This window comes from Engystomops pustulosus, chromosome 4 (assembly GCF_040894005.1).
Source record: "Engystomops pustulosus chromosome 4, aEngPut4.maternal, whole genome shotgun sequence".
Taxonomy (NCBI): Eukaryota; Metazoa; Chordata; class Amphibia; order Anura; family Leptodactylidae; genus Engystomops; species Engystomops pustulosus.
This window is the reverse complement of record NC_092414.1, coordinates 88,307,667-88,323,258: the sequence shown is the minus strand read 5'-3', so window position 1 is coordinate 88,323,258 and position 15,592 is coordinate 88,307,667. Positions and strand designations below refer to the sequence as shown.

At 40.0% G+C, this 15,592-nt stretch overlaps 1 protein-coding gene across 1 annotated transcript in view; it reads right to left on the bottom strand.

Moving 5' to 3' along the window:
• Positions 1-2,441: 2,441 nt before the first annotated feature.
• The window catches only part of GNS (glucosamine (N-acetyl)-6-sulfatase), a 42,589-nt gene continuing 29,438 nt past the window's right edge, over positions 2,442-15,592 (bottom strand). The window contains exons 11-14 of the mRNA XM_072146635.1: positions 12,731-12,835; positions 12,181-12,291; positions 11,862-12,022; positions 2,442-6,851 (exon numbers count right to left, since the gene is read on the bottom strand). Coding sequence (XP_072002736.1) covers positions 6,758-6,851; positions 11,862-12,022; positions 12,181-12,291; positions 12,731-12,835 — 471 coding nt within the window. The 3' untranslated portion in view covers positions 2,442-6,757. The remainder of the gene's footprint in view (positions 6,852-11,861; positions 12,023-12,180; positions 12,292-12,730; positions 12,836-15,592) is intronic.

Genomic DNA, 15,592 nt, shown 5'->3' with positions numbered 1-15,592 from the left:
CCCCTTGGCGCAAGAAGACATACATGTACATAAATAATGACCCATAAATAATTTTATGGGATGGTGTACAGCAAACAAAAAAAGCTAAAAACCCTAAACCAGAATTAATGATTTTCTTTTCCTCACCAAGAAAGTCTTAATAAAATGTCATCAATTAGCTATTTAAACCCCCTAAATTATGTACCTGAGAAGTGTCTCTCATACCTAAAAAACAAACAAAAAAAACAAATGTGGACGTTACAAAAAAAAATAAAGATTGTATAGCCTGTAAAATATGACAATGCAAATCTTACTTGGGTATTAAACTTTGTGAAGTTTTTCGTCATTTAATCCATTGCGAATTTTACATTAATTTTTGCCCATAAATTTATTGTCCAAAGAAATTACAAATAGGGAATTCCTCCATTTTTTTTTTAACCACTGTAAAAAAACCTAAAGGGTTTCTCATACATTGAGGAGGTGTAGTTTCTATATTGAGATAATTTATGGGGTTTTAGCGTCTTAAAGTCACTTAAATACTGAGCAGGTGCCTGTAAGATATAGGTTTTGGCGATTTTCATAAAAGTGTGAAAAATTGCACCCACAATTCTAAATCCAATAACAATCTAGAAAAATCCATTAAAAAAAAAAAAAAACATAAAGCAGACATTAGGGATATGTTAGTTATGAAGTTTTTTGTGTGCTATGAATATCTGCCTGAAAAGAAAAATAATTAAGAAATTTGCAAATTGAGATTATTTAATTAGAATTAAACGCAAAAGGTTTCATCCAAATATTTCCACTTACTTGAAGTACAATGTGTGACAAGAAAACAGTCTCAAAATTGCCTGGATATGTTAAAGCATTTGAAGGTTATAACTAGAGATGGGCAAATTTTTCTAAATTCGATTTGAGCAGGTTAGCCGAAAATTTGATTCGCATCGAAACGAATCACGACATGTGATGTAACAGTACGTCGCATGCCGGGTGCGGGTGCATGAAGAGGGTACACGGGCTCAGCCCTCTCCATAGCCAGTAAGTCTTTGCAAAGGCAAAAGGCTTACCGGTAACACCCGTGGTCGGTGCTAACCCCGATCGTTCAGACTCCCTAGGGTTAAAGTACCCTAGGGAGTCTGAAAAATTGTAAAAATTAAAAAAAAAAACTAAACATTCAATAAAAAATTCAATAAAATGTGATCAAAAGGGCGCACAGTCTTTAAAATGATAGCAATGAAAACGTCATCAAAAGTCACAAAAAATGACACCACCCACATCTCCATACAGCAAGGAAATCTACGGCCACACAGAAACACTATCCCCATACAGTGAAGAATACCCCATGAAATACATTGTGCTCGTGGCCATTTTGCTAATAAAGGGGGGGGGGGGGGGATTGAAATTCGTTCCCACGAATCACCGTTCTAACTAGACATGGGCAAATTGATTCGAACTTCTTATAGTGACACAAGGCAGATTTAACCCCTCAAAGACCAAGCCCAGGTTGTTGTTTTTTTTTTTTAAAGAAAAATAAACCATGATAAACCAGGGACACTCACTCATAGACCCAGTCACAGTGAGTGTATAAATCTATTTTTATTATCTACGACCGCCTTATAAAATCATTTTATTTTTAATTAATTTTATAATTAATCTAATGAAGAAGTAGTGCTCTGGGGAATTTTACCAGAGCCTCTCTGCGCTGTAAGCTTCACAGCCTGTTTTTTACACTGTGAGCACTTCTCCTACTGTGTTCTAAAATTTCCTCAAGTCATGGAGGGGCTCTTGTAACACCCTCCATAGCCCTTCTGGCTCATTAGCAGGAAGGGAGTCATGTATAACAAATATGATTACCACAATCGCAGTGCCTGGATCTATGAATGTGTCCTAGGTTTTTCATGTTTGATATTTCATGGTTTAGTTTCTTTAAAGTTGAGACCTAGTTGTAAAATTTACTAAAACATTCCATGCGGTAGAGAAAGTATTTCTGCGTTGCATTTAAATCAGCTTAACGTTGCGTTCACATGAAGGTGATGTAGACACAGCACAGCCCAATTAAATCTCAACTAAATTCAAATCACCCCTTGATTGGAGGAGGAGTTGCTCTCGACCACAGATGTTTTTAGACAAAACGATTGCGTTCAGGAACTATCAACAAACAATGACATTATATAAAAGTTTTTTCTGTGTGTGTTCAATTTAAGAAATAATTTTAAGTAGGGAGGCCATAGGAAAATGGAAATATTATAGCAGCTGATGTCTTCTGTATATGTAGAATGTAGGTTGCTGTAAATGGCATCCTACATCCTATAAAGAAAATGCATGCATAGGTTCAGCAGAAATAAGGAATTGCAATTTTGGTCAGTGTACACATGAAAATATATATATATATTTTATTATATTATTATGTCTGGTTCTGATGCAGCAATACAAAACGACGTCCATAATAATTACAGCAAAAAATTTTTAAAAGTGACAGAGAAACTGAGTTTTATTGAAAAGTGCAGCAGTGAACAGGGTCAAGTTAAAGGTCACTTTCTAAAGATAAAATCATCACAAGGCAGAGCAGGTTACATTTATTTGGAGTTCACACATTGAAAAACAAAGCAAAATAATACAAATATCTGAATCTAGCAGCTAGAAAATCCCAGTGCAACATATCTGTGGGCCTATACCTTAAATGGCTGCATAGAATTAGTGCAAAAACCAGGCCTGGTTATTCTAGATCAGTGGGTTTTTTTCTGAGGAAGATGACAACTACCTTAGATCTCAAGCTAGACCAATAATCAGATGTCTTATAACTGTGAAATAGGATTACAAAGGAGTATTTATATTAGATATGCCTGCTGTGTATCAGAGAGAACCTGCAAGATCAAACATTGCGGAAATGTGGAAACATGTGGAAATATTTCTTGAAATAGATCGCTCCCTTTTTATTATTCTGGACAAGCCCTGTAGTAAATGTTTATATATCACTGTAACTCACTTTTAAAGGGTCCACTTAGTGAATGGACTGTCCCACTTCTCAGGGAACTTGTATATTCCTTACAGACAGCCAGTTGAAGGGGGTTATACACTACCCCCCAAAAAAAGTGGCTTTAGCTTTATGGGCGGGATAGCGGCAACTCACCCATAGGTGTACAAAATACTCCTAGTCAAGTAACAGGTACTGTCCAAGGCTTCCTGCAATGACTTGATCTGTTTACCTCATGTACCAATTTGCAGGTAACCGGAAGTGAAAATATATTGGACATATCTTTCAAGGGAATCTGTATGTTGCAAACTGGTTGTATAAAGTCAAGGAGGCGGAGCTTTTAACACAAGTCAAGCTCTCTCTTCCTCAGAAAGCCCCCTTACTTTAATTTAAAGTTATGCATTCAAAGACATCACTAAACAGATCTCCTGAAGTCCTATTCATGATAATCACAGAGGAGGAGACGTTCGGAGCTCCCCACATTGACCAGTGTTAAACACTCCGCCTCCTTGACTTTATACAACAAATTTACATCTCACTTCAAAGTGGATATACACGGGAGAAAAGTATCTTCACCCCGACAGATTGCAGGGGCCTCACACCCGGATTGAGGACTGGGACCAATATACCTGATACTGGACTTTCTGGTGGTGCTTAGCAAATACATAAAAGAGTATAGCAGGCATCCATAGAAAAGAAACAGCACTCTCTTTTCTATGGATGCTCACTTCAAAGTGGATTTTCTGAATGATGCCACCACACTGGGTCATGAAAGAAATAAACTAGAAGATATTATGATGTTTGCAATTGGCCTAATTAACCACTACAAGTATGTTGTCAGATGATTGGCTGCAAAAATTAATTTCAACTTTTAGTGTTTATGACTAAATACTACACCACATTTTTTAATTTAATACATTTAGAACAAGAAACCCCCCTAAACGTTGCCTAACGATATTTCTCCACAGAAACTTATTTTTTTGTCAGACAACCCCTTTCACACATAATCACACTAGCAAGTTACAAGCCCCTAACCAAGTACACAAAGAAAGGTATTGTTTAAGGTCCACATTCACAAATAACTCCTAGTGGTATGTAAGCATTTTTTAAATTTTATTTAATTTATATTCCTCAGAAGCAGTAAAATAGAAGACCACATAAACATACAAAATCTGCAGTATTTGATGTGGTACACAGCATATTGGACTGCATAGTTACAGTGCTATTCAGAACATTAAATCAAAAAGATTTTTTTTCCCTTAAAATGGTGATTTAGGTGCAGTATTACTCCTGTGTGAAGGAGGGCTTTTTATTTACTTGATAAAACCATTGCTACATATAATTAAGATGTTAGACATATCAAATCATGTATTTTGTACATGGATAAAAAAAAAAAAATCTAAATTTGTATTGATTTAAAGGGAACCTGTCACCAGGGACCTCATTTTCACTAAAGAAAGGGTGCACCTGCAGTGCAAATCTGCATTTCTGCCTTTTCTAAGCATTTGCATTACAATATAATTATGCGTTATAACTTACACTTGCATCCTGACAAAATCCTGGGGTAGTCACAGGGGCTGGGCTTTGGTTTGGTTGTATTTAAAAAAAAGAACAACAACATGTGCCTCCATCTTTGTGCTCCTGTACAGCTTGTCCCACTCCCACTGATGACCAGGTTGTGACCTCTGTGCTCCTGTAAAGCTCCTTCTCCTGCTCCTTCTCAAAGGTGGGGGCTAAGATCTGAGGAGTGAGTAACACAGACAAGTCACATGTTGCTTTTTGAAATGCATCCAAACCAAAGCCCAGCCCCTGTGACTACCCCAGGATTTTGTCAGGGTGCAGGGTAAGTTATAACACACAATTATATTGTAATACAAATGCTTAGAAAAGGCAGATTTGCACTGCAGGTGTAATAAGCTTCTGCAATCGGTCTTCAGTGAAAATGAGGTCCCTGGTGACAGGTTCCCTTTAAGCAGCAAGTGATGTGATAATCAGTATAAAGATGTGTAGATTAGTAATTTACACTATGGCTATAGATATTGCTGTGTATTCAGTATACTGACGCCATGAATACAGACAAAGTGTACGTTTTATATAAGCAGGATTTGAAAAGGATTGTAATTCCATAATCATTTCCCATATATAATAACATTCACATTTCATTTTGTGATGCAAGCCCCACAGTTCGCAAGTAGTTGTGATTATTTCGGGCCCTGTACACCTAAAAAACTGGTATACTGATAAATGTCCCCCACTGTTTTAAATAAATAGTACATTTGTGATACTACTGTGGTTTTTAATATGAGGCAATATATTCAAAAGTAAGTGATCATTGTTAAAAATAATATACACAAACAGGTATCATCAAGGTCACAAGACATCACAAAGGTGCAGAAATCATGAATCAGGCTGCATCTTTTAAAGCCATTTATCATTCCATAGTAAGGAGAGAGACAAGTCTGTTGTAAAAGAGATGAAATAAATAACTCAATGATTTACACTCCTTATTCCTAATCATTCTTAAAAATAAAATCTTTGCTTAGAAGAATGGGAATTCATTTCATAGGGAAAAACCCCAAATGCAATGCAGCATTCTAATGTTTATTGGCAACTAGTGGAGGAGGTCTCAATAAGCTCTCGGTTTCATTTCTAGGATTTCTCCCTTTTTTTACCCAGGACAGACTGCAGCAAGTAAAAATTATTTTAGAAAAAGTTTCCTAATTTTTCAATGCAATTTTATCTTGGCAAAAGCTAAAAAAAAAAAAAAGAAAGTATTACATCACATAATAAGTGGTATATATAGGTTTCCCTTTAAATAAACCCTTTAGAAAAAAAACGTAAACTAAATATAAAAAAAAATGGGTGCATTAATTTTTCAAGGTGGAGAAGCTTGTACTGTAAATCACAAATAATAAACATCTAGAACGCCCAGGAATCATTGTTATATACACGTCAGCAGCTCATACATCCATATCACATACATTTTTGGATTTCCACAAACCAAATTAAATAAATGTAGGTGCCCACAAAAAAACTGCATTGTACAGGTAACATTGCCAGTATTGTAGAGCATTTATTTTTCTAAATCCATCTTTCCATCCTACACTGTTCTGGCAAATTTGTAGAAAACAAATCAATGAAGATTTTGCATATAACTATATTCAGAATATATTTCTACATCCTAAATTGTAATCACATGAAAACAGCCCACGTTTATGGTATGATACCTCACTGACATAACACAGACATGGGAGCTGATTTCCAGGGGGATCCGCATCTGAATATATTTATAATACATATGACCACATGATTAGTATGGGATAAAACAGTTAATGGAGTCTTGAGTAAGAAAGAAGGATTAAACAGCATTAAACCCAGCTACGAGGTCTACTGCAGTCTTAAAGGCCCGATATGTGTTCAGCATAGCAAAAATATTCTTGTTACAAAAATAAATTTGATTACAAGACATTAGTGCCAAGCAATAGAGTTTAGTTTGAATAACTGGATCAGCTCATTATCAAACAAAGCCTTATTGCTCTTCAGGTTGGCAAGGACTGGTTCTGTTCCCTTTATCTTAGAAAGAATTACCCCATCTCTGCCGTAGGGGTCTACAGGTAAGTCCTGGGAGAAAAACATTGACATGGGCAAAGATGCCACAATTCACAAATTTCAACAAGGGCAGCCAGCATTGATTAGGTCCTGCACAAATAGGACAGCAACAAGCCAGAAGTCTTCAGGACTGGTGGTGGGCATTCAGATACCAGCCAATTTACTTTATCCAAATGATGCAGGTAAAGATCCCACCCTCTAATGTAAGGAGCTCCACCTCAAAGACTTCCTTCTCAACAAGTGGCCCATGTCATCTGGATTGTTGAACATCAACCTTGGGTCAAATCTGTACCTGCAAAAATAACATCATTACATCAGTTGAGTGTTGTTTTAAATACCATATATACTCGAGTATAAGCCTAGTTTTTCAGCACAAAAAAATATAAGTATGAGAATCCGCCTGAAGACTATCCATACAATGACCTTTTATGGACAATTGCGTTCCGCTACATTATGGGAGTTGATCATCTATGGACAGTTGTGTTCTGTCATACCATGGGAGTTGATTTTAAAGGGGTTGTCCGAGTTCTTTAAAAAAAGCTAAAAGTGGCCGGGACAGGGCTGCTTAAAAAAAAATAAAGATGTACTTACCTCCCGGTGCCCTCCCGTATCCAGCGCTGGTGTCGCTCCGGTCCGGGCGCCATGTAAACAAACATGGCCGCCGGAGCAGCGCTGGATTCAGCTTCCGGCCGGCCGTGGCCGGGCACGCCTATCCGTCCCTATACACAGCATTGTGTATGGGGGCCGGAAGGTTGTCGGGTCCGGCCGGAACTGAGTCCAGCGCTGCTCCGGCGGCCATGTTTGTTTACATGGCGCCCGGACCGGAGTGACACCAGCGCTGGATATGGGAGGGCACCGGGAGGTAAGTACATCTTTATTTTTTTTAAGCAGCCCTGTCCCGGCCACTTTTAGCTTTTTTTAAAGAACTCGGACAACCCCTTTAATATTTACCTACTTCTCCAAATTCCTTTCTTGTGATGGTGGGGTTTTTTTTATTCACATTTGCAATGTCACATTTTTCTTTGGGGTGTTTTTCATAAGTGGCGTGTTAGGTTTTTGAGTGAGGTAACTATTACAAGAGGGCAAATATCTACCCACTTACATGTTGACAGCAGTATTGTTTTTAGCAAACATTATAGCGTTTTTTGCACATCCATATGAAATATTATGGTATTTCGACCATATCGATCTATGTACTTGCACCTTACAGTTTTTCATATATTTTTTATCTTTTTAACATAAGATTTTTTTACACTTCCATCTAGTTCATGCACTTTCTGTCACTGTTGGTGTTCCTATTTGAATATATCTAATTATTGCACAACTATATATAAATAGACAGGAACGATCATTCTTTCGTCACATTTTATGTATAATCTAACATGTATGTTTGGGCTATTTTTGCAGACTTTATAATTGTATAAAAATAGATAAGAATCTTCAACCTGTCACGTTTAGCATGTGTCTAATATGTACCTTATATGCTGATGCACTTTATATATTGTTTTCATTATTTGATGATAGATAGCCAAATATGTCCGTTGATAAGTTCACTCCCACGTGTATATAATATATTACCCCCTATTTGATAGCTTCCTTGTTTGGGTATCGACCTTTACTTGTTTTTTACCTCTGATGTATACTTCAGGTTATGTTTAATTGCATCCTTACCATCTAGACTATGTCTAGACCCTGGTGGTCGGTTTTATATGGTAGATTATTATTTTTAACTATGTAGGCACTTTTTTTGATACAGACTTACCTCTCCGGCGCTCTGTTGACTCACCCAGGCGCGTGCGCCGCGTCGTCTTATGGGGGAGTGCACTCCATAGTGAAGCGTCTCCATGGCAACGCCGGCCCGTTCATGTGATCGGACCGGGAGCGTCATGGTGACGTACTTCCGTTGCGCGACCTCATGGAGCCGACGCGTCACGTCATGGGCACGTCTTCAAGCAGATACCTTTTAAATATGCTCAGACGGCGTAAGCACAACAGATGTCACCTCCTGACGAAGCATCAGTGCGAAACGCGCGTCGGGGTGTTCCTGTTGGCCCTCCCTCTGATTGCCTCTGTGCCTTTTGTATAATGCCTTTGGGTAAGTGTGGCCTGCTTTTTTGACCTTTTCACTAGTACCGGATGGTACCTCCGGTTGTTTGTACTGTCTGATTACATATAGGTCTACTTTTCCCAAAACAAGTCCTACTTTCGGACATAATACATAATTGATATGTCTTTTTGGCATATATTTTTTGAGGCATGTGTAGGGGGGTCATAGGTACTCTGTTTGTCCCATTTCCACCTGGACATATCTTGTTCCCCTTATGTTCCAACTTTCAGGAATCCCTTTTGAAAGTTGTTTACATGTACAATATGTGTTATTTTGAATAAAGTATAAATTATTATTTTTCTAAGCCCTTTTGTTTTTGGTGTTTATACATGAGTATAAGCCTAGTTTTTCAGCACAAAAAAATGTGCTTATACTTGGGTCCGCTTATACTCGAGTATATACGGTATGTAGGATCTGTCGCCTGAGTTGTATGGGTCACTTTCTATGTTGCACATTTGTGAAATATTTCTGCATACAATCATGCTTGGTCTGAAATCTGATCTCATGGAAAGAGCGCAGTGCACTGGACGGTGAATTCAGAAAAGCTGGAGACATTTGCTATGGTATGTATAAATACCATCCAACTTTATCGCCCATCTTTATCGATTCCTCATGGTTTCCTAGATCGATTCCTCATGGTTTCCTAGATCTCGGTTGCTGTGTGCCAATAGAAAACAGCTCATGCACCTACATGTCCATCGCAGGACCAGAGACAGATTTCTATCTAGTGGAAGTAAACATAGAAGCTTTCTATAGCAGGACAGCAAGCAGTGATTTAGGAAAGCGTGTGGAATTGATACAGAAAGTACACTGCTAAAAAAGATAAAGGGAACACTCAAATAAAACACATCCTAGATCTGAATTAATGAAATATTCTCACGGTTTACTTTGTTCTGTTCAAAGTTCAATGTGCCGACAACAAAATCACAAAAAAAAATCCTCAATGGAAATCAAATTTATTAGCCAACAGAGGCCTCGAATTGGAGTCACCCACAAAATTAAAGTGGAAAAACACACTACAGGCTGATCAAACTGTGATGTAATGTCCATAAAACAAGACAAAATAAGGCTCATTATTGTGTGTGACCTCTACCTGCCTGTATGACCTCACTATAATGCCTCGTCATGCTCCAGATGAGGTTGTAGTTGGTCTCCTGAAGGATCTCCTCCCAGACCAGCACTAAAGCATCTGGACAGTATGTGGTGCAACATGACGTTGGTGGATGGAATGAGACATGATGTCACAGATGTGCTCAATCGAATTCTGGTCAGGGGAACAAGCGGGCCAGTCAATAATGCCTTCATCTTGCAGGAACTGCTGACACTCCAGCCACATGAGGTCTAGCATTGTCCTGTATTAGGAGGAACCCAAGGCCAACAGCACCAGCATATGATGTGACAAGGGGATGAAGGAACTCATCCCGGTACCTAATGGAAGAGCCCTTTATGTGCTTGCCAAAGAAATGCCATCCCACACCATTACTGACCCACTGCCAAACCAGTCATGCTGAAAGATGTTGAAGCACGCCAGTGGCGAATTTGCTAATCCTGGTTTTCTCTGGCAAATGCCAAGCGTCCTGCACGGTGTTGGGCTGGGAGCACAACCCCATCTGTGGATGTCAGGCCCTCATTCCATCCTCATGAAGTCAGTTTGTAACCATTTGTACAGACACATGCACATTGGTGGCTGCTGGAGGTCATTTTGCAGGACTCTGGCAGTGCCCCCTCTGTTCCTCCTTGGACAAAGGTGGAGGTTGTGGTCCTGCTGCTGGGTTGTTTCCCTTCTACGGCCCCCTCCAAGTCTCCTGGGGTACTTGCTTGTCTCCTGGTGGCGCCTCTAGTCTCTGGACACTACCAAACAGACATAGCAACCTTGCCACATCTTGCATTGAAGTGCCATCCTGGACAAGCTGCACTACCTGAGCCACATGTGTGGGTTGGTGGTTGTATGGAGGTCATACAGGAACATGGACACCACACATAATACTGAGCCTCATTTTGTTAATGTTTTACGGATATTACATCAAAGTTGGATCAGCCTGTAGTGTGTTTTTCCACTTTCATTTTGTGGGCGACTCCAAATCGAGGCCTCTATTAGTTAATAAATTTGATTTCCATTGAGGATTTTTTTGTGATTTTGTTGTCAGCACTTTCAACAAAGTATTCAGTGAGAATATTTCATTCATTCAGATTTAGGATGTGTCGTTTATAACTTTTCCTTACACAAACAATATCAATTATTCGCAGAAAGTGGACATTCTTCTTAAACATGGACAAAACAGAACTCATAAATCTTTCCTCACCTAAGGCATCCCCTCCTACCAGACCTAACCATTACAATTCATGCAATGCAAAAGGTAAGCAAAAGGTTCGGCACTACATTTAATTATCCTGGTGGCTTCTTCCGAGTGCCGAACCTTTTGCATTGCATGGATCCTATTGAATGGATGTGGTAGCGTGCACCAAGGCCGAGACCAGAGAAGCTGGGATTGTCTTCTTTTGGGTGAGCTGGACTTTTTCACCCCCAGGTGTTTTTCTTATTACAATTCATGGCTCCACACTCTCCTCTGTCCCTCAAGTCCACTGCCTTGGAGTCATCTTTGACTCGTCCTTATCCTTTGAGCCCAACATACAGGCTCTTCATACAACCTGTCACCTACACCTCAGAAACATCTTTCACCTCCGAACCTTCCTAAAGGTAAAATTGTTAGTTCATGCCCTCATCATCTCCTATTTGGACTACTGCAAAAATCTTCTCCATGGTCTCCCAGCTAACTCCCCTCCAATCCATCATTAACCCAGCTTCCCGGCTAATCCATCTGTCTACTTGCTTCTCCCCGGCCTCTCCTCTGTCAGTCTCCACACCGGTTACCCATTGCACAGAGAATTCAGTTAAAAATACTAAGCGTGACTTACAAAGCCGTCCACCACCTGTCCCTTCCATATATCTTTGACCTCAACCACACGTGAACTTCGTTCCTCACAGGACCTTTAGCTCTCCTCACAACTCCTTCTGCTCCCCTACCTTGTGTCTCCATCTACCCTCCCATACAGATTTTGAGCTCTCACGGGCAGAGTCTTCCTTTCACCCGTTTCTCCATCGCTGTAGTTTTTGTATATGCATTTGTACATGAAATTAATGGTGCTTATAAATAATAATCACTACACCTCAGTAATATAATACAGATGAATTACCTGGGATCAAAGACCCCTGGACTTCGACAGGAAACCCCAGAACAGGACTGTAGGACCATAAGCCGATGGTTCATTTTTTCAAGGATCTCTTGGTCTATGGTTTTAGCAATATTTGTCAATTGGTTCGGATCTGCTGTCAAATTATAGACTTCAACAAAGACCTAAAATCCAATATTTAACAGTATGAAAGATTTAGTCACGCTAGAAAAGACGTTAATAGAAAAGCAATATTATTGATCATAGGCGTTACAAAATGTCATACAATTTATACATTTTCTTAGCATATAATACAACATATAAGTTGTGAATATCAGCATACCTCTGCATCATCAAACTCGCAATACTGCAAATCATGGTCTTTAGAAATGGTCCTCACACAGGCATATGTGTTGTTGTAGGCATCTTCACACACGCAGTCTGGGAAACATTGCTGAAAATAACAGGAAAGGAATATACATGTTCTAGTAAGAAATCAGAGGTGCAAAGTACGGCTGATATACCTAGAAGACACAACACCAGCCCTCACTTCATCACACAAGGCAAGCCCTGCAACTAATATCTTCATGCATAAAAGTAATAATATAAAGACATAATGCAGAAGCATTGCACAGAGCAGTAAGAGGTCCTCACACCTGCTATTCTATAAATAAGAATAAGAAAAAGTAGTGGATGTTAATTGTTATTGTTAGCAGGAGGGGTGGGTGGATAAATGAAGGGGGCACACTTCATAATAGAAATAGGCCAAGTAGGACAATCTTTTACAAAGATGAACCAGCCTCTTCAGTTGTTATTCTCTCATATCACATTGAAAAATACTATGGAACCGTTATCTACGATTCTTACAATATGATACCATAAATGCCACTTACAGACACTCCAGGCCCAACAGCAGGACATGCTGGGTCGGTCCGATTCTCACCTTCCCCTTGATATTCTACCAAAATATCTGTTCTCCAGGTTTCATTACTGTTTTTCTGAAAACAAATAAGATGCAGGTGTAATGACCTGTGAATTACATTTACTATGCATTTTACACAGTGAGGTTTCTTGAAGGGGTTGTCAGAGAATTTGAAAAAAATTAGGTGCGGGACCGAGGCAGGCTTTTAAAAAAAATGTGTACTCAACTCCGTCGTCGTTCCTAATCTCCCACAACGCGGTCCGTCCCTGTATCTGTTAGTCATCCTTTTTTTTTCACATCCGCAGAAAAAAAAACCTGTGTTTCTTATCAATTTCTTATCTACCCTGCCTAGTTAGTTGCCTAGCAATATTTGTGAAAAGTCGGAGCTTTTACGTCCGTGTGCCATCCATCTCATTTCCTTATATGGAGGTCCGTATGTGAGAAGAAAAATAAATAAAATAGTGTATGCTGCAATTTTTTCCCCATGGTCTGTACATCTATGGAAAAAACAGACATGTGAACAGACCCATAGAAATCAGTGGGTCAATATGCTATCCCCCAAAAACTGGATAGCATACTGATCAGAGGTCGCACTAACTTTTTTTTGGCAGAGTAAAAATACTCCTCCTAGCATTTCTGAGGAGTATTTTTAGTCAAGGAAGAGTATGGAATTTGTAGTAATATTGGGACTGCACTGGACTCCTATTGTAACAGCGGCGTTGCTGTTTGGCTGGCAGACAGGGAGTCCTAGCATCATATTTCTCTATGATGCAAAGACTACTGTCCAGTGCACTTTGCTCATTCCATCCACCTTGCTGCCACTGGAAGTCGCTGTAGATTAGACAATTACTATGCAGCTATGCTGCGGTCAAGCCGCCCCATGTGTCTCCTGACCTAGAGCTGCTTTTACATGGGGTGGTTAGCTTCCATTTGGTAATATATTGCAAACACATCGTGCCTAAAGGATGACAAAACGCTTGTGAATTCTCATAATATGCATGTGCTTAGTAAAAAAAAAACTTTAAAGGGGTTGTCTGAGTTTATTAAAAAATCTTCTGGTAGCCTGCGGGGTGCTGTAAAAAAAATAAACTTCCTGCAGATCAGTTGTCCTACGCCGCTGTCCTTCAGTGCTTTGCCGTTTGTTTACAGAGGCAGGCACGCTGTGATCGGGCAACTTTCACCTGCCTAGCATGCCCACCTGTCCCAGTAGCTGATGCACTTTGATGTTAATGCTGTATCAGGTGCTTGGACAGGGGATGGGTGGACATTCCAGGTGGGCAGAAGATGCTGGATTGGAGCGTGCCTGCCTCTGTAAACAAACTGGCATGGCACTGACGGACAGCAGTGGATGAACGGTAGTGCAGGAAAAGGTATGTTTTTAAATAAACTCGGACAACCCCTTTAAGTCAATGATAATCCTTACCATATACAAATGTGGTCACTCTTGTAACAATGCACATGTGTTTTGTTTGAAGCATTTGCGATTCATTTTCAAGTACAACGCACCATGTAAATACAACTTAAGGCTCCTTTCACATGAATTTATGCTACGCCCATGTCAGAACCAGCATATGTTCTGCTGGAGAAGCGTAGTGAAGTGTGGTGCTCACCCCTCCCCTGTCCATAGGGATGCCAGGCTGTAATTATCTTTTTCCCCATGCACACTGTGGTCAAGTGGCACATATGTGCCATTGGAGTCTGTGGGGACAGATATCCACCCACAAATTTTGCAACTGGATATATGTCCCCACAATGCTCGTGTTCAAGGGGCCAAAAATTTAAAAATGGCACTTCTCAAGATTCAAGGTCTATGAGCAGCTGAAAAGCTACACATGGGAATAAAAGTACTTAATTTTTTCCCCTTGAATCTTGGAGTGCTGCCATTTTTTAACTTTTACCTTGTCAAGGTTCTGGAATTTGCACCAAAGTCCTCCTGCTACAAGTGTTGCTCTTTTCTGTACTTTATATACATGATATAACTCTTCCATATATAACCTGGGCAGCAGGCTGTTACAGATCTTGCACTGATGTGACTACTCACTTCATTTCAGCCCTTGGTCACAAGCCTCCAGATCCCTGGTGACTTGTAGCCACATTTTCCTCTGGGTCAGCTCCAGTCTTTGATATGTGCAACAACTATGGTGCAGTGACATCGGCACGTATGGTGGGCGTGGCTTCGGTAGCCCCGCCCACTTTGACCCGGCCAAAGAGAAACAGCATCAGGTTAGGGAGGGGGTGTGTCCAGGTGCTGCACGGCTCAGGCTCACACACATACAACAGCTCATCCATCTCCTCTCAGCTGCGGCTGTGTAAGTCGGGGGCTGCAGCAGCCGTTCTGCTATGCCCTGCCGTCCTCACTCGTCCCAAATAAGGTGAAATGTCAGTGCGTGTTTAGACGCATGGGGCAGTTTTCAAGGAGTAATACTACATTTAGGAGCGTCTATGACGCTTCTAGAGGGGTTAATGCGACCTCTGATACTGATGGTAATAATACCTGTCGGAATGAGCCGTTAAAATAAGATTTATGGTGCAAAGTTGTACAATAGTGAGTGGGATATTGCTCAAACCAGTCACTGGTTTTCAGCACAATGCAAAAGTTAAAAATAAAATAAAAAAATCTATTGTCTCTTCAATGCTCCGCATTGTAATAGAACTGCCTGTTCTCTCCCGAGGAGCCGGGGTGTGAGCCATCTCCTAGCTCTTAGAAGAGTAAAACTACACCAGGTTCTTCAAAATTTTCTCCTGCTAAAAACTACGGTACATCTGTTTGATTTTACTCTACATCTAGTTTATTATGGTTTGTACAGTAAGTTTCCAATATATCAGCATCACA